The following is a 14,709-nucleotide window of genomic DNA, read 5'->3' on the forward strand; positions in this document are numbered from 1 at the left end:
TTGTTATGTTATACTCTTCCAAGCACTTAGTACAGTTCTCTGTGCACGGTAAGCGCTGAACAAATACGATTGACTAATAAATATAAAGGTTCCCCTCAAAGGATGATTATTTGCCCATAGTTGGCTGTTACTTAACCTGAAACGTGTTTGTTCTACCTTGTGACCTACAAAAGCCTTAATTAAGTATGATTCTTGCTAAGCAAAGAATGTATATTTTATGTCCAGTTCAGATTCAAAGGCAAAGAAAAAGCAGACCAGCAGAGATCACCAAGTTAAAACTAAACTTAGAACATACACATACAAACAGGTAATAATAATAATAATAATGGTATTTGTTCAGCACTTACTATGTGCCAGAAACTGTACTAAGTGCTGGGCACTGTACTAAGCACAGAGGGAGACACTGATCCACGGGCCTTTTCGGGAGCAGACACACATTCACATAAACGCAGGAATAACCACAACTACTTATAAAAATAGAAAAACTCTGCTTCCTCTTTTCCCACTCTCCTTGATGGCGTGCAATCTGGCTTCCACCCCCTCTACTCCACTGAAATTGCTCTTTCTAAGGCTATCAAAAGTCACCTGCTTGCCAAATCCACTTGCGACCTTGACCTCTTAGTGGCTCTCAACACCATGCACCCCCTCCTTGTCCTGGGATCACTATCTTACCTTGGTTTCATTGACACTGCCCTCCCCTTCTCCTCCTGCCTCTTTGGCCTCTCCTTCTCTCTCTCTTTTGCTGACCCTTCTTATACCTCCCACCGGCTAACTGTGGGAGTCTCCCAAGTTCTGGACGCCCTTCCATTTTCCATTACACCCACTCCCTTGGAAGAGTCATCTGCTCCCATGGCTTCAACTACTACTCTTACGCAACGGTTCCCAAATCTACTTCTCCAGTCCTGTTCTCTTTCTGTCTCTGAAGTCTCACATTTCCTCCTGCCTTCAGTACATAAAAGATTCCCAAATCTACCTCTCCAGTCCTGATCTCTCTCCTCCTCTGCAAACTCACAATTCCTCCTGCCTTCAGGACAGCTCTACTTGGATGTCCCACCAACACCTCCTTTTTAACATGTCCTAAACCAAACCCCTCATCTTTCCACCTAAACCCTCTCTCCCGTGACTTCTGCCTCAATGTTGGCAATACCACCACCCTTCCTGTCTCAGAAGTCTGCAACCTCGGCATTACCCTTGGCATTAGCTCTCCTTCAATCAATTCAATTAATCAATCCATGGCATTTATTGAGTGCTTATCTTGTGCAGAGCACTGTACTAGGCATTTAGGAGAGTACAAGGAAGCTGGTAGACCTGATCCCTGCCCATGAGGAATTATCATATTCAGTCAGTCACCAATTCCTGTTAGTTTTATCTTCACAACATCTCTAGAATCTGCCCCTTCCCCTCTTCCAAGATTGCTACCACACAGGTCCAAGCACTTGTCATATCCTATTTGACTACTGAGTCAACCCTTATTTTCCCTGTCCCCAATCTCTTCTCTCTCCAATCCATTCTTGACTCTGTTGCCCAAATCATTCTCCTAGAGAGTCATTCTGCACACATCTCCTCACTCCAAAAATCTCTGATGGCTGCTCAACCAACTCCACGCGAAGCACTTTCATGGCAGAGATAGTTCAGTTACTTAAAAATTCAGAATTCAGCTCAGCAAGCCTGCAGGAAGCAAAGGCAGGATAAACAAATGCATATCATCTCTGGGTTCTGGTTTGAAACATATGTCCCTTAGGGCTCCATGTACTTGAACTTACCCATCATTTGGATTAGGGTAAAAATGAGGTGAGCGACAATATAACCAAGATGGACAAGGGAAACTCCAATCTTACCTTCCATAGCCCAACAATGAGTCCTGGGGCCAGGTGGAAGAGCTGGATGAGTCTGTCAGAGCCAATCATCTGGGACCTAGTTAGGTTACTCAAACAGTGCTCAGCAATTAGGGAACGTCGCCAAGGTCTTTTGAAGACGAAGCACAATATGGTAAATAAAAGCAGAAGTAGGTTCATCATCAACATAGTTACGTTTCTTTTCAGTTCATTAAAGCACCTTAAAGCACTGAATACTCCTAGGCAAAGAGGTGTTTAGAAGCGGGATGACCAAGTGGAGAGATCACAAGACTGGAAATCAGGACATCTGAGTTCCCACCCCAGTTATTCCACTTGTTTGCTGTTTGACAAGGCACTTCAATTCTTTATGCCTCAGTTTCCTTATCTGTAAAATGGCAATGAAATACCTATTCTCCCTCCTCCTTAAAATGTGATTCCCATGTGGGACAGGGACTTTGGACAATTTGATCACTTCATATCAACCCCAGTGCTTAGCACAGTACGTGGCACTTAATAAGTGCTTAACAAATACCACAATTATTAGAATTATGTAACCTGGGCTCTAGTCCCAGGTTTGCCACTTGCCTACTACGTGACCTATGGAAAGTCATTTAACTTCTCTGTGCCTCAGTTTTCTTGTTTGCAAAATGGAGATAAAATACCTGCTCTCCTTTCTTGGACTGTGAGATGGACTGTGTCTGATTTAATACTGATGGCATTTGTTAAGCGCTTACTATGTGCCAAGCACTGTTCTAAGCTCTGGGGAGGATACAAGGTGATCAGATTGTCCCACCTGGGGCTCACAGTCTTCATCCCCATTTTACAGATGAGTTCACTGAGGCACAGAGAAGTTAAGTGACTTGCCCAAAGTCACACAGCTGACAAGTGACAGTGCAGGGATTTGAACCCATAACCTCTAACTCCCAAGCCCGTGCTCTTTCCACTGAGCCACACTCTGATTAAATAATAATGAGGGCATTTGTTAAGTACTTACTATGTGCAAAGCACTGTTCTAAGCGATTCTCTTGTATCCACCCCCATGCTGAACACAGTGCTCAGCACATAATACACGCTTACTAAGTACCACCATCATTATACAGGGAAATTGGCAAATCCAACATACTATAGGCAAATTAGAAAATAGATAGCATGACTTATGTTTCACCTGAGTATCCCTTTAGGAACATGTCAGGGAATAAAAAGTGCATGTGTCATATTAATGTCTGTCCCTCCCCCCTCTAGACTGTAAGCTCGTTATGGGCAGGGAATGTGTCTGTTTATTACTTTACTGTACTCTCCCAAGTGCTTAGTATATGCTCTGCACACAGTAAACGCTCAGTAAATATGCCTCAATGAATGAATGAAGACTGGTTGTCCTAGTTGGTAAATTAGGCCCTGTGATTTTGTAGGAGGCTGACTGATTCTTCCCGGGCAATAGGAAGGCAAGTAAAGAAAATTACTGAGGGGTGGGAGGTTCCCACGAGCCCAAATTCAGGAACTTGGCCCAATCCATCAGTTGCTTAGCCCGAGGGTGGCTGGAGCCCAGTGGGTCCATCCTTATTGACCTCCATGCCCATTGCCCTCGTCAGTTGCTCCAGATGTTTATCTCTCTCCTCAAACCCTTTGTTTCCCAGCTTCCCCATCTCTTGGCCCCAGTGGCCTGGCCACCAATTTAAGAAAAGTGATACTCTGCACATAGTAAGCGCTTAACAAATGCCGTCATTATTATTATTATCATTTGTGATCTCCCTAAAATCTTCCCTGCCCCGCCCCATCCCTCCCTGCTCCTGCCCCTTTTTCAACTCTCCCATCTTTTCCAGCAGTATCTCTAGAGGAGATCAGCACAGCGTAGTAGATAGAGCATGGACCTGGGAATCAGAAGGGCATGGGTTCTAATCCCAGCTCTTCCACATGTCTGCTGGGTGACCTTGGGCAAGTCACTTCACTTCTCTGTGCCTCGGTTACCTCATCTGGAAAACGGGAATTGAGACTGTGAGCCCTAAGTGGGACAAAGGACTGTGTTCAACCCGACTGGCTTGTATCCACCCCAGTGCTTAGAACGGTGCCTGGCACCTAGTAAACGCTTAACAAATACCATTATTATCTCCTGCTTTCTCTCAAAATCCTCCCCCTCCACCTTTGCATCCATTCCCATTCCTTCACACCTTATTCATTCATTCAATCGTATCTATTGAGCGCTTACTGTGTGCAGAGCACTGTACTAAGCGCTTGGGAAGTACAAGCTGGCAACATATAGAGACGGTCCCTACCCAACAGCGGGCTCACACCTTATCAAAACTCTTGCCCTGTCCCTTCTTCCCGCCTTAACTGCCATCTTCAACCGTTTGCTCTCTAATGGCTTCTTCCCCACTGCTTTCAAACATGCCCAAGTCTCCCCTCTCCTAAAAAAAACCCTCCCTTGACCCCTCAAGCTCCCTCCAGCTATCGTCTCATCTCCCGCCTACCACTCTTTTCCAAACTCCTTGAGCGAGCTGTCTACACCTGCTGTCTCAAGTTCCTCTCCAGTTCTCTCCTTGATCCCCTCCAGCCTAGCTTCCATCCCCTTCGCTCCACAGAAACCAAGGGAGTGGGTATTGATGGCGAATTAAAGGGTCCCAAACTGAGCCTTGAGGCACTGCCACAGTTAGATGGTAGAGGCAGAGAAGGAGCCAGCAAAAGAGAAGGAGAACGACAAGTAAGAGAGATAGAACTAGGAGAGAAAAGTGTTGTTCAAGCTAAGGTTAGATAATGTTTCCAGGAGACGGGGGTGGTCCACGGTGTCAAAATCAGTGATGTCAAGGGGGATTTGAGCCCATTTGATTTGGCCAGAAGGAAGTCACTGGTGACCTAGAGAGGGCTGTTTCCACGGAGTGAAGGAGAAAGAAGCCAGATTCCAGTGGGTCAAGGAGAGAGTTGGAGGAGGAAAACAGAGTGTATACAACTCACTCAAGGAGTTTGGAGAGAAATGGTAGGAAGGAGGTGGGTGATATTCATCCAATAAAATCCTTGGCATCAGTAGCATTATTTTAGAACCTGGGCTTGAAGTCACTTATATGTGTTGCTCGCATTCTCTCTCTCTCTTTCCAAGTGATTTCCCAAAGAGACACAGAGAGAGAGTCTTAATAAACCTTTAATAATATCCCCTTTCCTTTGATCTAGGACTATGACAAGATAGAATTATTTTAGATACAATCTTCTAATTATTTTATAATAATTATAGTCAAATATTAGGTCAGGGAATGAATGCAATTAACATTCTTGGCCGTGCTCGGTTTTGACAATGCTCGGATTACTATTGGAGGAGACACTGAGGTCAAAAGATGAGCAGAAAAGGGGAAACCTATTTGTGCAACCACTGCTGCCTGAAATCTACATATATCAGAAGCCTAAGACCTGCACTGCTCCAAATCATCCAAATTAGCAAACCTGGGGGAGACTTTTAAAATTAGGAGAGTGAAACATGGCTCCTCTTACTCACTCTCTCTTCTAGGGCAGACTAATAATCTTGCCGATTAGTGAATACAAATGCTTAGAACTCTTTGTTTATTTTGGAACATGTCTCTCTACATTACTTCATGTGCACAATAGAGTCTGCATGTCTAGAAGCATAAAGGCACTTGGACTGGATCGTGTTTTGCTTTCTCTTTTATTTCTTTCTGTGCATCACGCCAGTTCTTATACCTAGGTTCCGGATACTTGGAGAATATCTGGAAATGTTTCTCAGATCTCATCCCCAGTAGTCCTGATAGACCAACTTTCACTAAATGCCACAAGGGTGGTAATGGCAGTTCTGTAACTTGGAATTGTGAGCCAAGACAACTTGAAGCACTCAGAGTCCAACAGTACTCTACTGATATCTAACAACCTAATCAATCAATCAATAAATGGTACTTATTGAGCATTTACTATGTTGCAGAGCACCGTACTAAAAAGTTGAGAGAGTAGCTTGGCTTAGTGGAAAGAGCACAGGTCTAGGAGTCAGAAGACCTGGATTCTAATCCCTGTTTGGGACTTGTCTGCATGTGACCTTGGGCAAGTCACTTAAATTCTCTGGACCTCAGTTTCTTCACCTGTAAAATGGGGATTAAATCCCACTCCCACCTACTTAGACCGTGAGTTCATGTGGAACTATGTCCAAACTTGATTAACTTACATCTACCCCAGTGCTTAGACCAGTACTTGACACATCAAAAACACTTAAGTACAATGCTTGTTTATGACGCAACAGAGATTGCAGACACATTCCCTGGCCACAGTGAGCTTAGTGTCCGGGGCGGAAGACAGACATTAATACAAATAATTTAAATATCAACGAATTCAAACTCACCCATTTCTGGTGTGAACCATACAACGGTCCAGGAAAACTGGTGTGACGCCACACAAATCTATTGCTGACAGTAAAGCAAAAGGTGGCCAACTTTGTCCATACCAAACCACAGTGACAGAGGAGTCATTGAGGAAAGTCTCAGTCTGTTCCATAATATGCTCCTTTCCATTTCTTTCCTTCAAAACCATCACCCACTTCAGGCCGGACACTCTGTGGTTGGAAGAGATGAAAACCAGAACTTGGAACCAATTCTGTAAAGTTCATTTGGGTGAGTTAAGAATACAACCGTTTACCTTAGGTTTGATTCCCTAACCAAACCTAAACCTTCCAAGATTCTCTAAGTGAAATTTGACTGGAATCGACTCTTTATCTATCTTTATCTATCTTTTTGGAGAGGAAATGCATCCTCCAGAGATGAGTAGTGGTTTCGTTTCGCAATCACTAGACTTCCGATTTCCATCAGGTCATAGCTTACTTGATAGCTTCTTTGGTCTTATATGGAAGGCCAGTGTAAGAATTGACAGGTTTGATGAACTGAATGGCCATTCTTTGGCCAGCTTCAATTCGTTTCATAATATAGTCCTTCTTCCAATAGCCAATGTCTTGGTCCTGAATGGAAATCTTCTCATCTGGATTCGTTTTCCACTTTGAACTTTCAGGTGAAAAGAAAGCAGTGTAGGTTCTGAACCAGATCATACTGGGGGAAAAAAATGAAGAAATAAGTGATTATGACCTATAAACAAAAAAGGAGGATCTTAAAAATCAATGTAATTGCTGCAGAATTACCATCATATAAGAACACAGTTGCTCAAAACAACAAACGGCCTCTAAGTACCTTTTTTACCTAACATTTTGATTGTTGTTGAGAGATTCAGATAGGTATTAGGATTCCTCAATACACCAGCTCAGCCTCTGGCTGGAGCTGAGGACATCAATGCATTTTACCTGACTCAATCAACCAAACAACAGTATTTAATGAGTGCTTACTGTGGGCAGAACACTGTACTAAGTGCTTGGGAGAGTACAGAAAAACAGAGTTGGTAGACATGACATATGCCCACAGTCTAAAGGGAAGATAAGGTGGCAAGCCCACTGGGCTATGACTCTACCCACACCACTTTTGTGAGAATAATGAAATTATCCTGTTTCTCTCAACCGCAAAAGCCAATGACCCTACACGAATCCATTCCCAAGGTCAGATCCATCAATCATTCAATAAAGGGTATTTATTGCAGCGTGGCTTAATGGAAAGAGCCCGGTCTTGGGAGTCAGAGGTCATGGGTTCTAATCCCGGCTCCGCTACTTAACTTCTCTGTGCCTCAATTACCTCATCTGTAAAATGGGGATTAAGACTGTGTGCCCCATGTGGGACAACCTGATTACCCTGTATCTATCTATATGCTTGGCACATAGTAAGCTCTTAACAAATACTATTATTATTATTATTATTATTGAGTGCTAACTGTGCAGAACACTGTATTAAGCGATTGGGGGAGTACAACAGAGCTCGTAGACACATTCCCTGCCCACAAGAAACTATCAGTACAGAGGGGAAGACAGACATTAATATAAATAAATTTTGGCTATGCATATCAGAGCGATGGGGCAGAGAGAGAGGCGAGTATCAAGTGCTTAAAGGGTACAGATGCAAGTGCACGGATAATGCAGAGGGGAGAGGGAGTCCAAGGAAAAGAGGGCATATTCAGGGAAGACCTCTTGGAGATATGACCTTAATAAGGCTTTGAAAGTTGAGAGAGTGGTGTCCTGGAATATATGAAGGGGGAGGGAGCATGGTCAGAGGGAGGATGTGGGAAAGAGGTCGACAGTGAGATAGACAAGATCGGGGCACAGTGAGCAAGATGGTGTTAGGGGAGTGCAGAATGCAACTGGCCTATAGTAGGAAAACAGCAGGACAAGGTAAGAGGGGGAGAGCTTTAAGGCCGATGGAAAAGAGTTTCTGTTTGATGGGCAACCACTGGTAGTTGGTAATACGTGAGGAGATGTCAACTGAATGTATTTTTAGGAAAATGATAAGGGAAGCAGACTGAAGTACAGACTGGAGTGGGAAGAGACCAGGAGATCAGTGAGGAGGCTGATGCAGTAGCCAAGGCAGAATATGATCGTTTCTTGGATCAGCATAATAGCAGCTTGGATCAATCATCATCATCAATCGTATTTATTGAGCGCTTACTGTGTGCAGAGCACTGTACTAAGAGCTTGGGAAGTACAAGTTGGCAACATATAGAGACAGTCCCTACCCAACAGTGGGCTCACAGTCTAAAAGATAATAATAATGGGATTTATTAAGCGCTTACTATGAGCAAAGCACTGTTCTAAGCGCTGGGGAGGTTACAAGGTGATCAGGTTGTCCCACGGGGGGCTCACTGTCTTCATCCCCATTTTACAGATGAGGGAACTGAGGCCCAGAGAAGTGAAGTGACTTGCCCAGAGTCACCCAGCTGACAAGTGGCCGAGCCGGGGTTTGAACCCATGACCTCTGACTCCAAAGCCCGGGCTCTTTCCACCGAGCCACACTGCTTCTCCATATGTCTGCCAATTTCAAGGGATAGATTCTTCAGAAAAAAATCTCACTTTTAAAAACTGCAAGACGCTCAGACCTTTGAAATTAGTACCAAAGGTCTGCTTTGAAATATTGGGAAAAAATACTCTTTTTTAAAAACACAGTCATCTGTTCTCCCTGACTTCTCCCAACCCTCTCCTGCCCCACTCACCTCACTCTCTTTTAATTTTTGAAACCTCTAACCACAAAGCTTCCCTGCACTCTCCTTCCTCACACATGTCACAAACACAAACCCTTCTCTGGAGGGAGCATGAGCTCTTTAGCTGCACAGCCCCCCAGCTGAACCAGCCCTGGCCCCAGTAACCCCGACCCATTCCAACTTTTATCCCTGTCCCTTCCCTGTTGCGAGGATTCATTCATTCATTCAATCGTCTTTATTGAGTGCTTACTATGTGCAGAGCCCTGTACTAAGCACTTGGGAGAGTTCAATACAATAATAAACAGACACATTTCCTGCTCACAGTGAGCGCAGATCCCTTACAGCATGTGCCAGCAGAGCCCTCCAAAGTCACAGGTCGGTGAAAAGAAACCCAGGCAGAGCTCACCTCCTCCAGGAGGCCTTCCCAAACTGAGCCCCCCTTTTCCCCTCCCCACAGCACTTGTATATATTTGTACAGATTTATTACTCTATTTACTTGTACATATATACTATTCTATTTATTTTGTTAATCATATGCATATAGCTATAATTCTATTTATTCTGACAATTTTGACACCTGTCTACATGTTTTGTTTTGTTGTCTGTCTCCCCCTTCTAATAATAATAATGATGGAATTTGTTAAGCGCTATGTGTGAAGCACTGTTCTAAGCGCTGTGAGCCTGTTGTTCGGTAGGGACCGTCTCTATATGCTCCTGACTTGTACTTCCCAAGTGCTTAATAAACTGCTCTGCACACAGTAAGCACTCAATAAATACAGCTGAATGAATGAAACACAGTGCACGTGGGGCAGCAGTGGGCCTCTCCCAAGCCTTCTCGTTCACCCTGTTCTGACCTCATAATAATAATAATAATAATGACATTTGTTAAGTGCTTACTAGATGCAAAGCACTGTTTTAAGTGCTGGGGGGCACACAAGGTGATCAGGTTGTCCCATATGGGGCTCACAATCTTACTCCCCATTTTACAGATGAGGTAACTAAGGCACAGAGAAGTTAAGTGACTTGCCCAAAGTCACACAGTCGGTAAGTGGTGGAGCCGGTATTAGAACCCATGACCTCTGATTCCCAAGCCCGTGCTCTTTCCACCGAGCCACGCTGCTTCTCATCCCCAGCATAACCGAGAAGGAACGGGATGGGTTTGGGTTATGGGGCACAGTGCTGGGCTGGTGAAACAGGAGAGAGAGAGAAGCAGATTCAGGGAAGCAGGATGCAAGGAGTGGGGTGCAGGGAAGCCACAGTTTTTTCAACTTTGTCTCGGCACCCCTGCCTCAGGTCCTTCCCTGCCACGCAATCCCTTCTAACCTGTGTCCCCCAATGCTGCCAAGTCCACCGGGACAGGGTGGGACAGGGTGGGACAGGGTGGACTTTCTCCTCTGCCCGGGCCTGGGCTGTCCCATACCTGCAGCTCTTGGAGGCAGGGGCAGCGGATCTCAGATGGAAGAGACCATAAGGGGTAATAATAATACTACTACTAATAATAATAATGGTGTTTAGCACTTGTTTAGCACTTACTATGCCTCAAGCACTGTTCTAAGCACTGGGGTAGCTAATCAGGTTGGACACAGTCCCTGTCCCACATGGGGCTCACGGTTTTAATCTCCATTCTGCAGATCAGGTAACAGAAGCACAGAGAACTAAAGTGACTTGACCAGAGTCACACAGCATACAAGTGGTGGGGCCAAGATTAGATCCCAGGTCTTTCTGATTCCCGGGCCCATGTTTTATCCCATAGGGAGGGGATTGATTGGACACAGCTAACTAGAGTTTAATTTAAAAGAGACAGGAGAGAGGGTGCAGTTACGGGCACGGAGTTGACCCAGCCGGGGTGGAGGTGCTAAAGTGTTTTTTTTCCTTTTAATTCCACACAGGATGAGGGACATTTTGGAAAAAAATTGCCCAACAAACAGAACATGATGATGATGATGATGGCATTTGTTAAGCACTTACTATGTGCCAAGCACTGTTCTAAGCGCTGGGGTAGATACAAGGTTATCAGGTTGTCCCACATGGGGCTCACAGTCTTAATTCCCATTTTACAGATGAGGTAACTGAGGTACAGGGAAGTAAAGTGACTTGCTCAAAGTCACACAGTTGACAAGTGGCAGAGCCGGGATTAGAACTCACGACCTCTGACTCCCAAACCTGGGATCTTTCCACTAAGCCACACTGCTTCAACATCTTGCATAATATCTTGCAAAATATACAACACCTTGTATAATACAGGACATGTGGTCATCCTAGGAGACCAAGAGCTATTACCTGAAGTGCATTCTGAGGTGTAGGGATCCAAAATTGGAGTAAACACATAGTCAACACAATTTATGACCGTCCCTTCAGACCCCTTCCTCTCAAAGAATTGTTAGAGATCACCAACGAAGCAGTGGCTCCTCCTTACTAAAATGCATTTTCTTGTTCGTAAATAGACCAGAGCAATACGAATCACGTGGCCCAGTGGATAGACAGAGGGCCTGAGAGTCAGAAGGACCTGGGTTCTAATCCCAGCAGAGCCACTTGTCTTCTGTGGGGCTTTGGCTAAGTCACTTAACTTATCTGGGCCTCAGTTATTTCATCTGTAAAATAGGAATTAAGACCGTGAGTCCCATATAATATGCGGACTGTGTCCAATCTGATTAATTTGTATCTACCTCGGCACTTAGAACAGTGCCTAGATTAACAGATACCATAAAAAAATCAGTCCTTTGATGAACCAGAAGAAGGATATTCCAATGCCCCAAAGACCTCTAAATACAGATTATGACTTCAATTTACTTTAGATAGTAATCACTGGCTAGAACTTTCATTAAACACTTTTTAAACTTATTTCGCAGATAACTGCACAACGTGTCGAGTGTTTATCAAGTCTTTATAACTGTTTTAGTGAAACCGGATAAAATACGTGTATTACAATCATAACCTGAGGCGACAAGATCCATAATGGCGTTTTTCTTACTTATCATTGGCCAGGTGATAGAAACGCTTATTCACGCAACCGATGCACAACAAGGACGGAGGATCCAAGTAAGAAAATATCATCAGGATGATCTCCGAGGGCATACTGGAGAAGAAAGAGAAAGGAAAACAAAATGAGGATCCTATCTACAAGTTAGAGAAGCGAAAAATGGCTCTTTTCCCTTATGCTGAGGAAATTAAACAGAACACAAATTGCTGCCAACTATTTGAGCCCATATAGCAAAAAGGTAATGGCAATGTTGCTGTCTAAGATACTACCACTGTTTCTGTTATTTGACTGATTGGCATTGGCAATCTCCATCACTTCCATCTACTGCCACGCTTAGAACAGTGCTAAAGACATAGTAAGTACTTAACACAATAATAATAGTAATAATAATAATTAATAGGTGTACCAAGGTAGCAGACCAGCCAATTTTGACTGGTACACAAGGGAAACCAGCTTCCTCCTGGGTTCTGAGTAAGTGGTGACATGTTTCCCCCACTGTGGCTCTCTACAGTCATCTTAAATCGGCTTTAAAGCAGTCAGTCCTCCTACCTTACCTTGCTGATCTCCTACTGTAGCCCGGCCTGACACCGTCTGCTGGTCTAGTGCCTTTTAACTCACTCTCTGCCCTGATCTTGTCTCTCTGGCCACTAACCCCCTTTCCCACACCCTCCCCCTAGCCTGGAACGCCCTCCCGCTCCAGATCACTACTCTCTCCAGTTTCAAAGCATTACTAAGGTCACCTCCTCCAAGAGGCCTTCCCCCATTAAGCCCTCTTTTCCCCCCTGCTCCCTCTCCCTTCTGTATCATCTAGGCACTTGGATCTGTGACCTTTGGACATTTGATATTTGCCCCATCCCCAATTCCATAGTATGTATGGGCATATCTTTAAATTACACGTTACAAATTACTTATTGATTTGTATAAACATCTCTTAGCATCTCTTAGCATCTTCTCTAAGCAGCTAGAGAAGCAGCGTGGCTCAGTGCCAAGAGGCTGGGCGTGGGGGTCGGAGGTCGTGGGTTCTAATCCTGGCTCCACCAATTATCAGCTGTGTGATTTTGGGCAAGTTACTTAACTTCTCGGTGTCTCAGTTCCCTCATCTGTAAAATGGGGTTGAAGACTGTGAGCCCCAGGTGGAATCCCAGGTGGGATGCTGCTTAGAGATGCTTAGAGAAGCAACGTGGCTCAGTGGAAAGAGCCCGGGCTTTGGAGTCCGAGGTCAGGGGTTCAAATCCCGGCTCTGCCAATTGCCAGCTGTGTGACTTTGGGCAAGTCACTTCACTTCTCTAGGCCTCAGTTCCCTCATCTGTAAAATGGGGAGTAAGACTGTGAGCCCCCCACGGGACAACCTGATCACCTTGTAACCTCCCCAGTGCTTAGAACAGTGCTTTGCATATAGTAAGCACTTAATAAATGCTATCATTATTATTATTATTATTATAAACGTCAGTCTCCCCCTCTAGACTGAAACCTCATTATGGGCAGGCTACGTTTCTGCTAATTCTGTTGTATTCTCCCAAGTGTTTAGTACAGTACTCTGCACATAGTAAGCGCTCAATAAATACCACTGATTGATTGATTGAATGCCTTGAACCCCCTTTTCCGCAGGATTGTCTCCCAAGATCCAAGGGCTCTATGTAGGGCATTAGCCTTGCGGTTCAGGGTAGGGCACAGGCTTTGGTAAAGATGACAAGGGATCCAGGACTCCTAAGGGATACACCATAAACTCCTGTTCCCAAAGCACGTAAGAGCCAGAGATTAGAATTGGGTGGCTCACTTTGGACAGGTTACATATCTACCAACTCTGTTTAACTATACTATCCCAAGCGCTCAATAAATATTCCTGATTAACTGATTAACATTATAAAACACTGCCCCCAACCACAGGCAAGTTCCCAACTCTGCAAAGCAGAAAGATTTCAGGTTGCAATAGCAACCGTAACTAATGCAGATGAATTAACATCGACATCCATCTAGTAACTCATTCTAATTACTAGTCAGTATTTCAGATTGTTGAGAGTGGGAGAGAAAATTAAGAAGGGACTAAGGCTTCCTCAATAGCCTTTAAGTAATGCATAAATAAAATTGATTTTAGTTCTCTCGGGCTTCACTGATATGCTCTGGATTTTACAGATTTAAAAAATAATTGCAGAGGTAGTCACCACTATTGTTTCCATAATTTGGCTTAATTTTTTTAATATGTACATTTCAAAAATGTTGGTTGGAATTTTAGCTCTTATTTTACGATCTCTGCACAAAGACATCTGAATGGCTAGTGTTTCTTCAGTGCTCTTATTCTTTTCTGGCATTTGCAAACAATCCAGATGGCTACCTGTTGGCCTTCTTGGCCACGTTACAACAAAGTGGCTTAATTTAGGGTATCAGACTTCTGGATCAATTCAAGATTTAAGACTATCCAAAACTTAGTTTGGGGATAAGGGTTCACTGTTGGAGGGGGTAGAATAATGATTTTCACACCAAAAATGGTATGATTTAAACAAAGGGAACACCAGACTCTCGTTACCTGAATGTGAGCCCACTGTTGGGTAGGGACCGTCTCTATATGTTGCCAACTTGTACTTCCCAAGCGCTTAGTACAGTGCTCTGCACACAGTAAGCGCTCAGTAAATACGACTGAATGAATGAATGAATGGGGCAAAGGGAAACAGAACTCACACATTAAGTTCATTTTGGGAGGGGAATCTTAAAGTAAGATGAACAAAATTTAAATTTTGAGTTTTATTGGTCATCATCAATCGTATTTATTGAGCGCTTACTATGTGCAGAGCACTGTACTAAGCGCTTGGGAAGTACAAATTGGCAACATATAGAGACAGTCCCTACCCA

General features: G+C 44.1%; 1 protein-coding gene across 2 annotated transcripts in view; it reads right to left on the reverse strand.

Moving 5' to 3' along the window:
- Window positions 1–14,709, reverse strand: part of FBXO15 (F-box protein 15) — a 41,927-nt gene that overhangs the window by 19,940 nt on the left and 7,278 nt on the right. For both annotated transcript variants that reach the window (XM_038746464.1, XM_038746463.1), the window contains exons 3-6: window positions 11,854–11,958; window positions 6,638–6,859; window positions 6,163–6,372; window positions 1,839–1,965 (exon numbers count right to left, since the gene is read on the reverse strand). In XM_038746464.1, the coding sequence (XP_038602392.1) occupies window positions 1,839–1,965; window positions 6,163–6,372; window positions 6,638–6,859; window positions 11,854–11,958 (664 nt within the window). The remainder of the gene's footprint in view (window positions 1–1,838; window positions 1,966–6,162; window positions 6,373–6,637; window positions 6,860–11,853; window positions 11,959–14,709) is intronic.

The sequence above is a fragment of the Tachyglossus aculeatus genome, chromosome 5, assembly GCF_015852505.1.
Source record: "Tachyglossus aculeatus isolate mTacAcu1 chromosome 5, mTacAcu1.pri, whole genome shotgun sequence".
NCBI classification, from domain to species: Eukaryota; Metazoa; Chordata; class Mammalia; order Monotremata; family Tachyglossidae; genus Tachyglossus; species Tachyglossus aculeatus.